Source organism: Trichophyton verrucosum, assembly GCF_000151505.1.
Source record: "Trichophyton verrucosum HKI 0517 chromosome Unknown contig00360_1.f1.exp, whole genome shotgun sequence".
In the NCBI taxonomy this organism is placed as follows: Eukaryota; Fungi; Ascomycota; class Eurotiomycetes; order Onygenales; family Arthrodermataceae; genus Trichophyton; species Trichophyton verrucosum.
The window spans coordinates 149,099-166,754 of NW_003315402.1; the positions used below are offsets into that span (position 1 = coordinate 149,099).

General features: G+C 51.8%; 6 protein-coding genes across 6 annotated transcripts; 2 read left to right on the plus strand and 4 right to left on the minus strand.

Moving 5' to 3' along the window:
• Nucleotides 1–1,666: 1,666 nt before the first annotated feature.
• TRV_04676 (uncharacterized protein) lies at nucleotides 1,667–2,165 on the minus strand (the record flags this gene model as incomplete). The annotated part of the gene is made up of 3 exons (XM_003021198.1): nucleotides 1,667–1,723; nucleotides 1,744–1,956; nucleotides 2,115–2,165. 3 exons carry the CDS (start codon nucleotides 2,163–2,165, stop codon nucleotides 1,667–1,669), a joined length of 321 nt encoding a protein of 106 aa, XP_003021244.1.
• A 1,537-nt stretch (nucleotides 2,166–3,702) lies between these two features.
• On the plus strand, nucleotides 3,703–6,657 carry TRV_04677 (uncharacterized protein; the record flags this gene model as incomplete). The annotated part of the gene is made up of 1 exon (XM_003021199.1): nucleotides 3,703–6,657. One exon carries the CDS (start codon nucleotides 3,703–3,705, stop codon nucleotides 6,655–6,657), a length of 2,955 nt encoding a protein of 984 aa, XP_003021245.1.
• Nucleotides 6,658–7,405: 748 nt separating this feature from the next.
• On the plus strand, nucleotides 7,406–10,618 carry TRV_04678 (uncharacterized protein; the record flags this gene model as incomplete). The annotated part of the gene is made up of 1 exon (XM_003021200.1): nucleotides 7,406–10,618. One exon carries the CDS (start codon nucleotides 7,406–7,408, stop codon nucleotides 10,616–10,618), a length of 3,213 nt encoding a protein of 1,070 aa, XP_003021246.1.
• Nucleotides 10,619–11,088: 470 nt separating this feature from the next.
• TRV_04679 (uncharacterized protein) lies at nucleotides 11,089–11,639 on the minus strand (the record flags this gene model as incomplete). The annotated part of the gene is made up of 2 exons (XM_003021201.1): nucleotides 11,089–11,479; nucleotides 11,518–11,639. 2 exons carry the CDS (start codon nucleotides 11,637–11,639, stop codon nucleotides 11,089–11,091), a joined length of 513 nt encoding a protein of 170 aa, XP_003021247.1.
• A 1,571-nt stretch (nucleotides 11,640–13,210) lies between these two features.
• Nucleotides 13,211–15,135, minus strand: TRV_04680 (uncharacterized protein; the record flags this gene model as incomplete). The annotated part of the gene is made up of 3 exons (XM_003021202.1): nucleotides 13,211–14,622; nucleotides 14,681–14,864; nucleotides 15,043–15,135. 3 exons carry the CDS (start codon nucleotides 15,133–15,135, stop codon nucleotides 13,211–13,213), a joined length of 1,689 nt encoding a protein of 562 aa, XP_003021248.1.
• A 108-nt stretch (nucleotides 15,136–15,243) lies between these two features.
• On the minus strand, nucleotides 15,244–17,018 carry TRV_04681 (uncharacterized protein; the record flags this gene model as incomplete). Its single annotated transcript, XM_003021203.1, has 3 exons — nucleotides 15,244–15,924; nucleotides 15,983–16,520; nucleotides 16,567–17,018. 3 exons carry the CDS (start codon nucleotides 17,016–17,018, stop codon nucleotides 15,244–15,246), a joined length of 1,671 nt encoding a protein of 556 aa, XP_003021249.1.
• Between the last annotated feature and the right edge of the window lie 638 nt (nucleotides 17,019–17,656).

The following is a 17,656-nucleotide window of genomic DNA, read 5'->3' on the forward strand; positions in this document are numbered from 1 at the left end:
AGGATCCGGTTCAAGCGACGGTAGAGGTCAGGCTCGCGCAACCATCGAGGACAAGCCTTTCGGAGAGAACGAAGAGGATGGAGGAGGAGATTAGGACGAAGGGAATGAAGCTGATAAGCGACTCGAGTCTGCGTCTGCGTCCCTGTGTGGGTGGCGGGGGGCGCAGGAATGCGATATCTGTGACTCGTTCGAAAGCGTGACAGGGATAAACGGCGTATTCTGGTCTGCGAGAGGCAATGCAGGCCGCAGGAATTGGACGTGTGAAGATGTTGTGTAGGCGTGGTTGTTTGTTTTATGAAATGTGATGTAGAAGAGCGAGCGGAGCGTTTGGTGGCTGGCAGTTCACATCTCGGTGTTTTCCCCCCTGAAAGGAGACGCCCGGTCACAGAGGCAGCGACGGCGATAGCTGTTATTACACAGGGACCTGCGCACAGGATTCAATAAAAGATGTACAAGCTGACGGCCGGCGACTCGTACAGCCACCTGCACGAAAGGAATACAACAGTAACAGACAGCTCTTTAAGTAACTTCTTAGTGTGTGCATCAACGCACTCTGTGCCGACCCAGCCTCCTAGAGAGAAACACCGAAGCTCGCACTAGCTAGCTATTTATCTAACTAACTACCTAGTCTTAGTTACCCCTGGCAGAGGTCTCGCAGGAGCTCGTATGCATCCAATCCCGGTCGATAGCCAGCCAGGGCAGCGCTCTCACAGCGAAGCAGGGTTAAGCTCGCGGGAGCCATCCATGGTTGGTGAAAAACCTGCCCGCTGGCCCCTGTGTTCCTGAGCGTTACAACGAATAACAGTCTGCCGTGCACTCCATGGGAACTCGTTCAACCTGCATCACCCAGATGTATATGGAGGTAACGTATAGTTACGTTTCATGTTTCATTTCTTCTTCGCTTCCCCCGTCCAGGCTCTCATGCTCTTGACGCTCTCATGGGCGGCCCGGAAGACTGCAACAGCGGAAGTCAGTGATCCGTGGTCCGTACGTAGTCAATGTCAAATATCCAATAGTAGAAGTATAAAACTCACGCTGGCGCTCAGTCTCGTCGAGTCCACGAAGAAACTCCTGGCCTGACATCGGTCCAGCGGGATTGTGTGCATGATCTGATATCTGCATCGCCCTCGTCTTGAATGTCTATGGGAGGTTAGCCAGTAGTCAAGTGCCTGGGAAGGGGTTTCGCGGTACCACGACGTACGTGGGAGAGCACGTCGCCCATTTCCTCCTCCTCGAAAAGCTGCAGTATCCTGCACCCCAGCCGGTAGAAATGAGGCGCTAGAGCCCGCAGGTCGACCGTCCTGGGATCGGCCTTGAGGGCGTTCATGACCTGCTCTGACAGCGCTTTGGGCAGGTCTAGCGTTATCAGGGGTGATGAGCCCTGACGCGCTCTTGTAGCAGTCAGTATAAGCCAGAATACATATACCATAACAGAGGCAGACTGACCCGACCGCAAGCATCTCGCCTAGCCAGAGAGGCAGCTCGACCTTGGAGCCGGCTTTTATCTGAGTCCGTTAGCCTGTATATCTATCTATATAGACAGGTTGGCGCAGATAAAGACCTACATCTCCGCCGGCGTTGCCATCGAGGAACCCCAGTTTGGGGACATCCAGCTCGAACGTACACGGGACTTTCTGCTCCAGTCAGTCTCAAGTCTCTTCGCTTCTCATGTCTCGTCGATCTCTTCTTCTTGATATCCTGCTCCTGATCCTGCGGTCTCTCTCTATACCCGCGGGGACTTACCTGCGAGTCCGTCAGGATAGCGTCGACGTCGTAGTAAGACATGCTATCTCGTCTCTCTGTCTCTGATCTCTCTCTATCCCTATATCTTCCCTTCCTTTCCTCTCTCCTCTCCGTCTTTAATATCGCCGTCTTCTTCTTCTTCTTCTTCTTCTCTTCTTCTTGATATTCAACTTCGCGTCGTCGCTTTTTCCCAACACGGTCACGTGCCACACTCTATATCAACTTCTTCTCCTCGACTTCATCGACTTTTCAACATCAAAATATCGACTTCTTCCACTCGGGGTTGCGGATCTTCCCTGCTGGTTTATTACATGAATATGCCCGGAATGATCTTGTTTCTCGTTTAGCGCAATGAGTGGTTAAGAAGATACCCCAGAAGCATATCGAAATATGCCGCCGGTTAGAAGTGAGACTTCAGTCATAATCAGGCACGATGGAGTTATGAATATGACAGAAACTTCCTAGACTCTTTATGAAGCGTCCTACGAGCAACGGGTATTATTATAGCCTAGTCTGAGCGGTCATTCAAAGACATGGCCTATAACAAAGTCAACGGCCTGAAAATCCACGTCAACAAACAATCCATCATTAAAGAGTCCAACAAGTTACAGAACGAACGGAGTTTTGGTCTCTGGAGACCCTGGAACGGTAGGCAAATTGGTCAAGGCTATCGACACTCATGACGCATGGGGTAACAAGACAAGGGCAGTAGGCTTGCCGCCAGATTGAGAGCCTATCCTAATGATGCCATTCAGAAAGCAATGAATATTCTTCCCTGCCCTATATAATGCATTGCACTCATACTAACCCCATAAGATACGGAATGCATATTGACCATATACTAAACGGATAGCTTAGGGACTTCCGATAGAAAGTACACCGTGAAGCATAGCCAATACTACGCTCGTGGTCGAGGGCTCATAGCACGTACTACTACTATTTTGACTAGTCCAGAGATAACACCTTTAATATATTATTCAGTACAATGCAACTGCTAGACGGGAACAAACAATCAAGCAACGTTCAGACACATCAGGCGTTTGGGGTCGCTGACCCTGTAAAGAGCACTACGCAATTTACGGCCATTGGGTCCTTATCCAGCAAGCCGGACCCTTGCATTCATTGCCTCGAGTCCTTCTTGTGGATATGGGAAATATATAAAGATACATCGATAGTTGGAGCTGTACGGAGTACGGCTGATGGGGATCTAGTCTTTTCAAACCATGAAAAAAACTTGACAAGCGCGACTTTTTAAAACATCGCAGGAGTGTTTCACCCCCTTCTGTCGGCCGTGGATCAATCGACTACGCCAAAATGGCATCCCTGGTTGGCCATCGTTGGGGAGAAGCGAGTATTCCAGATGGCGGGGAGATAATGACTAGGTATACGCCAGGATGCTTGCAGAGAGATTCTGGGGACTGTCTCTGCCGGTTTCATGGCTGTCGGCCTTTGACAAGGCACGGCATTGCCTGGGGGTAAAATGTATCGACAGACGGCCACATCGATGCCTACCAAGGGACATCTGTCTATATATCGACCTATCTGCCCTGTATATAAACACGATAGACTTGGCTACGAGCAACTAACAAGTAACTGGCGCCGCCAGCTGGCACCCGCATCCAACTGTTTACATCCATGCATATAGATCGCTGCAGGCGAGGATGAAACATCTCCACCAGTGGCGAGTCAACTTTTCTCATCAACCGCGTTGGACGCAGCCCAGATACTAACAGGACAGCCAGAAGAACATACTTAGCAGCAAGAGGCAGAGAAGCAGCAGAGGGAGACAGGCGAGGCGGATAATGACACTCGCTCCGTCTGCTCTTCTCTGACTGACAGAGAGTGACTGACCGGGACGCTGACAGACAGACAGACAGACAGACAGACAGAAGACTGAGAGATAGAGACAGAGACTCCAGCGGCACAGCTAACGACCAGCTCAACCACCGCCAGAACACCATGTACAACGCCCTCGCGCAGACAGACCGGCTCGATGCTGCGTCTTCTGCCTCCGACGATGCCTCAGACCGCTCGCCGGCCCTCGGGTCGCCTGTGTTTGCGCCACTGGCGCTCGACTTCGACAACTTTGGCGGCTCAGAGCACAGAGACGCCGCCAGCACCGCGCCAGACTCGCTCCTCCAGACTGCGACGACGGCTATCATGCGCCAGAAAGCCGCCAGCTACGAGCTGGTCGAGGCAGACGAGTACGCCGTGCCCGAGAAAACCCCTGAAAGGATGCCTGAGACAGAGAACAAGCCTGAGCAGCCGGTGATGCAGACGCCTCGCAGCCGCAGAAATTCAACGCCTCTACGCCATCCAACGCCTGACTTGCAGTCGATCCAGGGGGCCTATATCGGTAACGTGGAGAGACTCGAAAAGTCTGCTGAGCGCATGAGCATGGAGGTCGAGGCCGAGAGGGTCCTGGAGACGCTGAACCGCATGTCGATGCCCCGGTCGAGGGCCACTTCAGGGGCGTCCATCGCCAATTCGAGGGCCTCGCCCGGTTCCCCTGGCGCCTCTGCTGCTGCTGCTACGTCTATTTCAGCGTCCGGATACGGGAGTTTGTCGAGACAATCTTCGCTGAACAGGCCGCGGCTACGGTCTGGCTCGTCTGCGTCTCGACTGGCTCACATCATCGAGCCAGAGAACGAGGGTGCTGCTGAGATGGCTCCTCCGACCATACCGCCTCCCCCTGAGCACCGTCTGGAACAACAACCATTACAATATGGACAACAGCAGGAGCAGCAATATGGACAGCAGAATGAGCAGCAATATGGGCAGTACGAGCAGCAGAATGAACAGGGAGAAAGACCGGAGAGTGCTGGCTCTGGGGACACCTACCAGCAGTCTACGAACCTGTTCAAGGACTTCGACGGCGTTCACTTTACACCACATATCAGAGAAGTCCCTCGTTCCCGCGGTGTCTCTCTCTCGAAACCTCCTCTCGCAGCCGAAGCTGAACACTACAATAACCCTCCTCCTGGCCAGGATGTGGTCTACTACCCGGCCCCCGTGCCCATGATGCTCAACCTGCCCCAACGGCTCTCCCGCAAACCTCCAATGTCCGAGCAAGAAAAACGACGCACGCAGTTGATCAATTCGATCTCTCCGGAGGCACGCAAGTCCGCCGCCTGGATCACAGATGCTGAACAAGGGTCGAGTGTAGGAGACAGGATGAGCAAGCGGCTATCAAATCTCCCACCACAGCTCCGTGCAAGCGCGTTCTTCGACGCCCCCAAGACCCAGATCGATGTTCGTATACAAGGAGAATCAGCCGTTGATACGTTAGAGAGTATATTGGATGCTGCAGCACATGCTCCCGTCAGTGCCTTTACAGACCACCCTATAGTCGGCCACCTGGGCGCAGATGTGTACAAGCAGAAACGCCCAAAGAACAAGATCAACAAAAAGAGAAGGTCAGTGAAGCCGGATGGAACCATGACTACTGATCGATCCGTGTCCTCTACCACCAAGCCGGGAAGCCACATACGTACTCCTTCAGACGGACAGATGCTGGACAATGTCGACGAGAGTACCTCCTTGCGGAGTAACTTCGACGAGCACGCCACCCATGGATATTCCAGAACTCCGTCGCCCTTGAGAGAGGCTGGAGCGCATGAAGAAGATGACGAGGAGGAGGAAGAGGAAGAAGACGAGGAAGAAGAAGAAGATGATGACGAGGGGAAGAAAGACGAACCAATCTTTGGACCGCCAACGACCCTGCTTGCTGAGCTGCAGATGCGAAAGCATCAGCAAAAGATGAGAACCCGGACAGCAGCCACAGCGTTCCCCAATGGAATGCACTCAACGCTGCTTGAACTGGATAGCGTTGCACAGCGTCAGCGAGAGAAGCGAGACAAGGGCCGAGTTACACTCGCCTGGGAAGGCCACCAGGGTACAGGCCAGGACGAGCTCGATGACGACGATGTACCGCTGGGAGTCCTTTTTCCCGAGCAGAGCAGACTGCAGGACGAGAACCGACCCCTGGGCCTGATGGAGAAGCTTGTGCTTGAAGAGAGCGAGCCGCTTAGTAGACGACGGGCCAGGATCAGGGGAGAGCCACTCAACACGGCCCGAGCAGCAACGCCTCGCAATCTGGCCCCGAGGGACCCCAGCCCCAATAAGCGGGCTAGTACCGCATACACGCTTGATATTCCCGGTCTCACAGATAACAACGTGAACGGCAACGAAGAGAGCGGAGACGAAGAAGAGACGCTTGCGCAGCGAAAGAACCGTCTGAAGGCCCGTGATTCACGCAGCGATTTCGACGACCTGATATCGAAATTCGGAGACCTCGATGGTGCGGCCGACAAGGACAAGACCAAAGATGCGCCAGCGACAGCGACATCAGCGTCGGCAGCAGCGGCAGCACAAGCAGCGGCAGAGCCAGAGGAAGAAACATTAGGCCAACGCCGCAAGCGTCTCCAAGCCGAAGCCAAGCTGCAATCCGCCTCTGCATCAGCAACGTCCTCCCCCTTCCAGGCCCGGCGGACAATGGCCAACGTCCTGCAGGCCCATCCAGCTCGTCCCGGCCTCGTCACCGCCCACTCAGAGCTCGACATGCGCTACCGGACGCCGGCAGCCATGGCCTCAACCCACTCCTTGCTCAATCTGCCTCCCACCCGTGCCTCGATGCTAACCAGCACCACGACACCGTTCTCTATGGCCGGCCATCGTCTGTCTGGCGCACCAATGCTGCCTTACAGTCACGGCCCGCCACCGGGCACTGCTCTGGCCATGCTGAACGGCTCGGGCATGCTGGGCAGCAGCACTGGCGCCGGTGGCTTCGGCTATCCGACGAATGGATTCGTGTATAACCCAGCAAGCATGCATCCCGTCGGTGGGCAGCAGGAGATGATTGATCCTCGACAGCGGGATATGATTGATCGATGGAGACTGAGTGTTCGCCAGTAGCCTTCTGCTGGCTCTTGTCCTATCATGACTTTATCTTTTTTTTACTATCACTATTATCCCTTTTTTTTTTGTCTTCTTTTGACTGTTTTACTGCCTTTATGCATTTAATCATCTACTCGGTGTAATATAGCATAGCTTGGTGTTGGACTGTTGGTTTCTCCTTTTTTTTTTACTGCTGCTGCCAAATCTATCTACCAAATCTATCTGCCAAATCTACCAATATCTTCAAATATCTGCCAAATAGCAAATAGCAACATCTCCCTCTATCAAAGTCCGCCATCCAAGGGCCACAGCCAGGGTGCATCCCTGCAAGGCTGTGGCTCAACCGGCCAACGAGATCTCCGGGACAGCCAGCAAGCTCACTGGCTATTTATAACTATCTATTTTTTATTTTTTTATTTTTATTTACATGCAGACGCAGCGGCGCCAGTCATCGTCTCCCGTTAATCTGTTGGAAACAACCTCCTTTTCCTCTGCCATTCCTCTTCTTTGACCGTCCCTTAATCTCTTCTTCTTCTTCTTCTTCTTCTCCCTCCTCCTCTTCTCCTCCTGCGACTGTTACTGCTACTACTAATAATATCTTCCCTTGCCTCGTGTTGTCTTCGCCTCCCGCAACCTGGAATCCACAGCGCAAATCCAATTCCACCGCCGCAAACGAAACAGCAACACAAAGAATGGCTGCATCCAACCCATAATCCAGACGCAGATAGACAAAAGACCGTCCGCAGAAGCAGCTCGCAAGCTCCCGATGTTCACCTACGTGCGGAGCGACGACCAGCGCCCGTCCAGCGTCGCCTGCGCCCCGCCGCCGGCCTCCTCGCAGCCGCCGCCCCGGCCCAGCAGCGACTCCTTCACGGCCTCCAACTCGACCCTGACAGACGGCATCTTCGAGTCGGGCATCTGGACGGCCGAGCCAGACCTCAACTCGGCCTTCAACAGCGGGAAATGGTTCTCAGACGAGAAGATCTGCTGCTGTCCGGGAAAAACTGTCCCACCGTCGCCCGAGGAGAAAATCGTCGTGACGGAATACGAACTGAGGGACGACAACTGGCTGGCAAACGACCGCTATCACTCGAATGTCTCGTCCATGTATGGGAGCACGCAGAACTCCCCGAGCGTGGGCGTGGGCGTAGGTGCTGGCTTCCAGCATCCGCCGCACCCCCAGAATCAGCATCAGGGCCAGGTGGCGGCGCCAGAGAACACGGCCCGCTCCTCGTCGGCCTGGAGATGGACGCTGGGCAAGGGATCGAGCTCGTCTCCCTCGGACAGCTTGAAGGGGAGCATGGGGGACGGGGGGCACTCGCCTGGTGCGGTTGCGAGCCGGTCGTCTTCGAAGCCCTCGCCTGATACCAGCTCCAGCGCCTATGCGGGCGAGTCCAGGGGATTCCTACGAGAGTCAGGCAACGCTCCCTCGAAGAAACACCAGCAGCACCATCAGCAGCATCAGCATCAGCAGCAACAGCAACAGCAACAGCAACACCATGGCCAGGAGGTGGTGGAGGTGCCGTCCTCAAAGGGGACAAAGACGAGGCTGAACCTGTTGAATCCCATGGCCTTGCTTGCCAGGAGACGGTCTGCCCATCCGGCCAGCGCGAGACCAGAGGATATCAGTATCAGCAAGCTCATTGTCCCAGCTCTGCCGGACGACTACGACCCGAGGATCAGAGGCAGTCTGGTCCATGATTTCTCGGTGCCGCGGGCTCGATCAAATGTGGTGGATGGCAGCAATGCCCGCTCACGACAGCTCAGAGAGCTCCCTGACAATCCTCCCAGACCCCAGAAGCCACTGCATCAGGCTCAGCAGATGCAGATCACAGCTCCAACACCATACAGACAGATCAATAGAGCGTCCGTCGAACTGCCTCCGAAACCACAGGCTGAGACCCAGCAACTTCCCATACAAACGACCCCTAAAGCCGACGTTGATATGCAGCAGCAGCAACCAACATCACCACCACCACCACCACAGCAACAACAGCAACAACAGCAACAACAACAGAATGCTCAAGACACATCATCAACTTATACGAGATCTCCTCCGTCGACCTTACGGTACAAGCCCGGGTCAGTCCGGGATCCATCATTTGTTCCTCTTGGACTTCCACGACATTTGACCAGCAGTGCATCGCGGTTTAGCTTCGACCTGGCGGGCGCTGCCTCATCATCCCAGGAGAAGCTAATGGAAGAAAGACACAAGGAGAAAGAGGCTGCGAAGAGAGCCATGGGTATCAATTTAAGGAGTGAATTTGATGACGACTCCGATGAGTTTGACTACGACGCCATGATGGACGACGACGGGCTGGAAGAGAAGATACCTGGCATCAATGCCGATGCTGACTCCATAGACGAGTCTCATACCGCTGCAAATCCAGCCCTGCAGAATTATATGAAGTCATATGCCCCTACACTCTCTACGGTCATGTCTAGTCCTACAAGCCCTCCAGGGAACGGTTCTTTCGTCCCCATGGCTAACAATGGGGTCTCGATGCCTCCAGGATTTATCATGTCCTCAAATCAGCCTGGTCTGTTCATGTATACAGGGTTCCAGCAGCCCGTTCCACCGGCCATGGTGAGCCCTGAACTGCCTACCACGAACCAGGAAGCCTCCAGGGGTAATAATGGCGAGGATGACTTGTACTATGATGACGGTCTCTTTGGCGAACTGCCCCCTGAGATGCAAGGATCTACCATCGACGAGTCTATCTTTGACGATGAGACGAGCTATCTGTATGATAACAAAAGGCGAGCTGCTCAGCCTCCTCAGGCCTTGTCTGAGGAGTCGACCGCTGCCAGCCACGACAACCCAATGCCAATGCCGCAGAACAGCGTCGTGGAGGCCAGGCCTGCTCACAACATGGATAAGTCCCCATCTCAATTCCAGGGACTAACAGAGGGAAACCTGGAAGCATACCATAGCGCCTTGGCCCAGGCAGCCAATGAAGCTGCTCGCAAGGGAAGGTTTGAGCGGAACGCAAGTCTAAGTGAAACGTCCCTGCCAGAGGGAGAGTCTCAAACTGATCCATGCTTGACCACAGATGAGAGCAGAATGAGCCAGACAGTTGATACTGATGCGCTAGGCATGGATGACCCGCTAGACGACTTTGACTATTACGATGGAGACGGTCTGGACGATGATCCGATTATCGCCGAAGCCAATGCAGACGTCCTGGAGCATGACGATGAAGGGTTTTATGGCCGGGAATTCGGGTTCTATGCCCATGCTCATGGCAGTAACGACAAGGAGCGTGTGTACGGCGGCTACTTTGGCGCCCCGGGTTCGGAAGGGATCATTCGAAACCACAGTGGACGGAAGAACTTTCGAGAACCCAGCCTGACACCGATTACCGAGCGGAGTGAATGGAGTACACGCAACTCAATTGTCTCTCTGGCCGCTCATGCCGGTCATTCGAGCCATCAGCAGCAGCCTCCGCTAGCCCAGCTCGTTGATATGGAAGTCCCCGATGACGAGATATCGCTAAGTGCTCTAATGAAGCTACGGCGGGGGGCCTGGGGTGGCAGCAACGGCAGTCTACGCAGCAACACAGGGGGTAGCCAGGGCGCCGCTTCGCCTTCAGCGGCCCAACCTCACCGCGGGAGCTTGACACACTACTACGACACAGGCTCGCCGGTACAAAGTAGTGGATTGATAAATGGCGGTGGTAACTCGGAAGTGAACAGTCCCACCCATACTGATAGGGAATTTACCCCGGACCCCAGAGCTATCAGAAGACACTCGGATACCGTTCGACCCCCGTCTAGCTGGGACCCGGCAAGCAGGCATTCGCTACGCATGGAGGATGAGAAATCCGGCCCGATGTCCCCCACTACAGGCGAGCGTATCAGCTACGTCCGAAGCAAAGATGAGTCCGGATCTGAGTACTGGGTCCTCGAGAGACGGCGGACAGGAGATGGAGGCGAGTCAGAGGTGTTGGAGCGAGAGACGATGAAACTTCGGATATGAAATGGTATCCAGTCAACTAACAAAATAGAAGCAAGTTGAAGCATCTACGAGACTATTAGCGACGGCGTTTGGGGGATAGTTGATGGGTTGGTTGGTCGGTCTTTGATTTTTTGTTATATACATGCAGGCACTTGCCTTGCTATGTATTCTATGTGAATATTCCGGTTGTTCTTTGGTCTTCAAATGTTTGAAGCGCTTAAATGTATAATGCTTGATTCAAATAAATAGCCACACTATTCTCGATACCCTAGATATATAATTCATTCAGCTTTACCCGTTCATGTCCATACCCATATCATCAATATATATACATACCTAAACCCACATTCACCCGTCACAACATCTCTAGAAATCCTCCATCCTAAAAACCTCGTATGAAGGCTCTTCATATGGATGTGCCCTAGACCATCAGACAATGCATTAATAGATTCATTCCTTCATTTACCTTCATCCCCGGGATTCTGATTCACTCACTGCTTCAGCGCAGCAACGGCCTTTTTAACGACCTCTTCACCAACACAGAGCGTCTCGACTTTCGCTTCCTCGACCTGCTCGAGCGTCCCTACGCTGCCGATATGCGGGTTCGCCGAGTTTCCGGGTCGGAACTGGCCTGTTCCAACGGTGGTGAAGCAGCATTCGGTGTAGTTCCCGGGTCCAGGATACTTGCCGGCGCCAGCTGCAAAGATAGCCGTTTTGCAGGCCTCGAGAGCGGTCGTCGGAACGTGGAAGATCAGCTTGAAGCGAGTTGGAGATGCCATCTTGCGCAGATATATCTTTTGCCCTTCTGTTGATCGGTATTTTTTCCTTGGATGTTGGTTGATGTTGATGTTGATATTGATTGATTGACACGGTGGGGCGAAGCTACGACGTCGTGCTATGACTTAGTTGTAACCAACTACAACATATCAGAAGACAAGGCATCATCATGGTCACTTCGGCCAGCCAGCATCACGATGCATGAAAGGGCTACACAGCCGAGAAGACGGATGCCTGATTGAAGAGACCGAGTTTCTTTGAGCATGCCACCTCAAACATCTAACTGACTATAACTACCGCCATGACCGTCCTGTATCAAAAGACGCAAGGGACCGGCAGCAGCTTCACTACTCCTGCATTTATACCCACCCACCTCCAAGCAAGGAGCTTCATACCGCCATATCCGAGCGTCAGATCGGCTGCAAGCCAGCCAGACGGGTCAGGAAATACGAAGAGCTCTTGTTTCTTGATACAGCGGTTGCACGACAGCCGCTGATCAATCCAGAGCTCGAATCCGGCGTCGCGTCGGCGTTGATCGGTTGACATGACCCTTTGGCCACTAGCAAGTTACACCAGCATGGCATCTAAAAGATGGGGTTTTCCCGGAGTGAGCAGCTTGTTCTGTTAGATACTCAATATTATTCTTACTTACCCTCTTGCTCGATTGGCATACTGCTGTCTTATAGTCAGTTACAAAGAATCAATAGCTACCTGTCTGGACAAGATGAAATATTTGGCCAACATCTTGATATCTGGGCTTCTGGCTCTTCCTTGTGCCGTGGCTGCTCCCATACCGATCTATGGTGTATGTTGAACTGTTGATTCTCTTTGGTTGATGCCTGTATGTATGTGCTGATGGTTGACTCTTTGCAGGCACATATCTATCAAGAAAGACCGTGTGGAGGGGCGCCGGCCCTCGTCCAGGCGGATGGCGGGTGCTATGACTTGCGCTCGCTGAAGTACGTTTATCCTTTACAGAGATCGTTAACTACAATTACCGGCATAATCGTGATCTGATAGTGTGAATAGTGTCAAATCTATACAGATTGATAGAGCTGCATCCTGCACAGCATACACGTACGTATCCGTATCAAAGAGCGAGAGAAATACATTCAACTAATTCCATCTAGGAGCCCATCGTGTGATTCAGAACCTAAGGCCCTATCAGGGGAGAAATGCATGGACTACCCTTCCGCCGCGGCTGTTCGATGCGTTCTAAAATAAAAGAATCAAGACATACGCCCTAGGTATCAATGCGGTTACCTGATATCTAGTTCTATATAAGCAGAAACATTCCAAGAGAACATCTCTAATGATAATGAAGATGTATTGACACGAGCCAAATTAAAGGATAGGTAGGTAGACTGGGATACACTGTCTGATTGAGAACTGATTGAAGTTTTATAAAATACTAGTTTAGTTGGACTTATTTACTTCCTCCCTTCCAACAGGCAACAGTAGCACATACATCTCCCTCACATCCACATAAACTAGATGAGATGGTGGTTATCGAATAGAAAAGTCTCCAGGGGTCAGATTTCCTCCTTTGCATCCGCGATATATCTTAAAACGGATTTAATATGATGTAACATGAGAGAAAAAGGGAGAGGAATACAGTGTAAAAGTAAAAAAAAGGAGAAACTGAAAAGCCAGACAGACATGATGAACAGGACAAAACAAAGCAGAATAATCAAGCGAACGGGGGTATTGGGTTTTTTTTATAGACAGCAAAACAAATAACAGGAACAAGCGTGCACGCAGGCAGGTAAGTAGTAGTAGTAGAAGGTGATGAGGTGAGAGAGAGCGGGAACGGGATAAACATATAAGGGACTAATATCAATTTTCCACCGGCTGACAGAAAAGTTGGATTTCACCAACTTGGCCGGAGGCAAGCGAATGCTGATGCTGTTCACGCCATTCCATAAATGCAAGTTGGACGGCCTCGTCGCTATCAATTGTTACAAAATCGCCGTCTTCGTCTCGATATCGTAGTCGGGCGGAGTTGCCACCGATCGACCGGTCCGTGAACCGGGCTAGTTTTGCGTCTACTCTGTCCGTGAGCGAGCGGAAGAGAATGTTGCTCGCGATCACGAGGGTTACATAGTTATCATCGAAGTTGATCTTAGCTTTAAGCTGGCTGGGCATCTGAGAGTCGGGGTCATCGAATGGAGAGGTGTGAGGCATAGAGGTTGGAGGTTGTAGTGGCCGGCCATTGGGGGCGTGAGGTTCGTAATTATAGCCCACTGGTGGTGGGTGGGCGTGACCATGGCGGGAGGGTGGTGGTTGTAAATTGGGTGACTGTGTACCGGAGCGTATCGGGATTGTGTTTCCAGTAGGAGAGCTGTTTTGGCTCCTGTTTACGGGAGCTCGCATGTTTGCCATGTGGGGGGGTATCGGAGGTACGGGAACATTATCTACGGTCTGCATAGTATGTCCACCGTTCATGTATCGGCGAGAATCTGGAGCGGCGCCATTGTGAATGTCAGGGCTGCTTGCTGATCTCATCCGTGCCTGTGCCTGGGACTGGGATCCGGATTGTCCGTTTTGATTCGATGAGAACGGAGGTAACGAGGGCCGTTGGGCGTTACGAGACCCGTTGTTGTAGTATGGGTTATTTCCAGATCCGTCTCGAGAGCCTGACCTGGGCATGGCTGGAGCAGTGTACCGGTTCTGTTCTGCTTCAGTCCATGCATTTGAAGGAGTCCCACCACGTGAGTATGAGAAGGCTGTTGATTGGGAGCTGGATCTTGTTGATGGGGGTGCCTCGCCCGTAGGAGAGAAATAAGATGCACCATTGCGTTCACCTGGGGATATGGCTCCAGGAGTAAACTGTGTATGTACCGTTAGAGGAGCATTAGGCGTTGGGAACTGCGGTCGACCGCCCGAGTGGTGGCCTGAGCCTCCACTGCCATTAGTAGCAGAGCGTCCCCGTAAGCTCGTATTAGATGCATTTCGTGATGTAGAGAACTCTGATAGAGAGGTGTTGGTTGGCTCTCTTGACAACTCTTCTTCGGTACTGTACTCCTCCTGGTAAGGATTTGGGGGTTTGGGCGTATTCCTGAGATATGTGAATTCTGTTTCTGAGGTTCCGTGGCTTTTGGATGAAGGGCGTTCGTGTGTTTGAAGGGCCCGCTGCTTGTCGATATCCTTATACCATTTGTTCATTGTATCCTCGTCTCGGTAACGGATACCAAAGTTATCGACAACACCTGGGTCACCTTTCCAGAATATCTGTATCTTATAGGATCCTAATCAAGTTTGTTAGAACCATGTTAGACTTCCATGCCACAAAGGATAGTAACCAACCTGGTTTTGAAAGTGATAATATTTCGGTAACATTTGTCATATAAATTCTGCCCTTGAGCTGTAGCTTTGGTTTCACTTTGGGGTTCGGGATGATTTTCTCTTTCCCCATGAGCTTGCTCTTCTGCTTGGCTGGGTAGATATCTTTGCAGCAGAGAAGGATCTGCTCAAACAGATATATGTGATACTAAAGAGGAGAAAAAGGAGTTAGTAATATATTCAAATCAATGCTCCAAGGTTCAGTCATAGCCAGGGTGTTGGTGGTTCGGGGCAGTCCAAGGTAAGAGATTGGATGAAAGCAAACAATACTTATGGAAAGTAGATATCCAGATAGGGTATCATAATTTTATATTTTGAATAGTGACAAGATTCAAGTGTTGGGAAACTTGAATCAATGCTGATATGCTTTTGGAAATGGAAAATTGCTGGTCTGGCCGTTTTAATTCATTTTGAGCCATGGCTCAAGATTTCTTTGCTTTTCTTTTCTTTTCTTCTCTTCTTATTCCCGGGTGTACTATATACCTCAGCATATACGTTTGGTATATAGTTGCGATAGAGGGTACCCTTTAACGACCGTCCTCAGATCCAACTCCGCTATTTTTTCGAACATGGGCCTTGTTGAGGCGCTGCTGGGGTATGGAAGGGGTGATTGGGGATGATCTATGTTTACTTTTCGGAAAGGAAAAGATAGAAGAAATGGATCGTCTGGACTTGGAAGGAGAAGTATCAAACGAGTCTTGCCTAGGTCTAGGCGGAGGGGTATTGAATTCAAGTGTTTTGGTGCTGGCAGAGTGAGTAGGCGTAAGGAGTTCCAGGGGATGGGCAACTTGTGTTGGTGTAGGGAAGACAGAAATGTATTTGGGATCCTTGGACTGTTTCCAGCTCCAGCCGCGGTGGCTGTTTGCTGAAAGAAGGTGGATGACTGAACCAGTGAAGGAGCTCCGGCGGCTTCCAAGTAAATAGGATTGTGCAGTTGTGTTGGAGAGAATTTTACGAACCTCTCTTTCTGCGTCTTTGCCACTATCGCCTTTCAAGATGGTAAACGTCCCGTATCGCAATAAGTCGCCGAATTGGTCAAGCTTAAGAGCCTTCCAATCCTCTACTCGTTGTGAAAGGTCTTCAACTGCGGAGACGAGGTGCTCTTTATCGATCGCGCGGTTAGCGTTATCTAGAATTATTTGGATCATGTTAATGGCCTCGCCAATGTCAGAAACAAGGCCTGGGTTTTCTGTTTGTTTTCGAAGTTCCTATGGATAGAAATTTAGCGACTAAATTTTATAGAGAGGGTAAGAATCAATGCCGTACCATGAGCATGAGAGGGTACTTAGTAAGGCGCTGGAATGGCTTTACGAAGAAGCCATTGAGTGTTGATAACTGGGCAACCATCTGTTGAAGATCCGGGGATCGGGGTGCAGAATGAATCTTATCCCATTCCCTCTGGCAGATCTGATCACAGCGGGGTTGATTGGCGATAAAAGGCTCATACTGAAGGAAGCCATTGTGATGACTCAGGTAGAGCTCGCCCCAGTTTTGAGTCTCTTCTGGGAGTGCATTATGCTGTTCCATCCGGATGAGGAACCGTTGAGTAAAGTCGAGGAGGTTGTTGAGGTTGAGGAAGATCTGATGACTGACATCGCCGGTCAGAGCGCCGGTTTCTTCGAGCTCTTTCTTGAGCGCTTGGAGGTTTTGAAGATGGTGGACGTAGTCTCGTTCGGTTTCGAGCATTTCCTTTAGGATGTGTTCTCTCCGGGTGAGTTTCGTCTTTCCTCCTTCGGAAGGCAAAGATGTCGATGGCGAGACTTTATTGTACAGTTGGCCTTGAAGCTCGAGTATGTCTATTACTCTGTTGACCATTTTTATGACCTGATAAATCGTTAGATCGGACTCACACGGTTCTAGAAGTTAGGAAGAGAGGGGGTAGATGTACCTTTACGAAACCAGTGGTGCTGTCACCGTAAAGATCTGTGATGAGAAAGCATTCCTGCTGCGGGAATTTGAGTACCTGCAGACAGGCCTGAAGAAACTTGAAAGTCGCAGCCTTCGGTCTGTTCCGCTCTTGCAGCTTATTCTCATCGATTGAGAGGGGCTCTGACGGGTGGGTGGCATTGTATATCGTCATCAAGGGATACCCTTGCCGTAGACACTTCCATACCGAGGCGACAGGGTCGTTCTCATCGCTGGCTTTATCCAGCTCTTGCATCTCGGCCAAGTGAGGCTCGAAGCCGGGGACCTCAGCCAGCCGTTTCTTTAGGTTGCTGCAGTTCTGGAACAGCGACTCTCCGCCTCGCCGATTGATGATGTTGTCCTCCGCCATGATGTGATTCCCGTTCATTCCCTCCATCTTCGCCAGATAATATCAAAACAACCACACCAGTTATATACCCCCGATAGCCAAACTGGAAAGGAAAGGAAACTGGTGAAAAGAAAGAAGACAAAAAAAAGTGAAAAGCAGATAGCCTTAGAATTCTTCTGGCCAGAAAGCCTGGTCCGTCGCGAGGACCGAAAGCATGAGTCGCAGAGGACAAGCGCCACCGCTGGCTTTTCGACAGTGGGGTGGCTCGAACAGCTGGAAAATGGAGCTAGGTGGCGCCAGCAAAGCTCCGCAGCTGATCAGGACGTTTGTCGAGCCTGCTTGAACGATAAGCCACCGCTGTTATCTCTCCTCGCAGCTTCGAGCTGGTTGTAGGCCGGGCGTGAGCCCTCTTTGAGGTAAGGCGGTCAAATGGAAGGCTGGCCGGTTTTCTCGGAGATATATCGTGTTCACTGTTCGTGGGAAAGGAGAGTAAAGGGGACAAGAAAGAGGAAAAAGGAGGTAAAGGAGCGAGCTCGTATAGGGCCGTCTTGGTGCACGCACGCCGTTGGAGCCGCGCAGACGGACTGCCGAGATCGTCGAAAGCCCGTCTGTTATTATTCGTCCCTCGAGGCGTCCAACACCGACAGCCCGATATATAAAACGGGAGTCTCCCTGGAACGTACCGA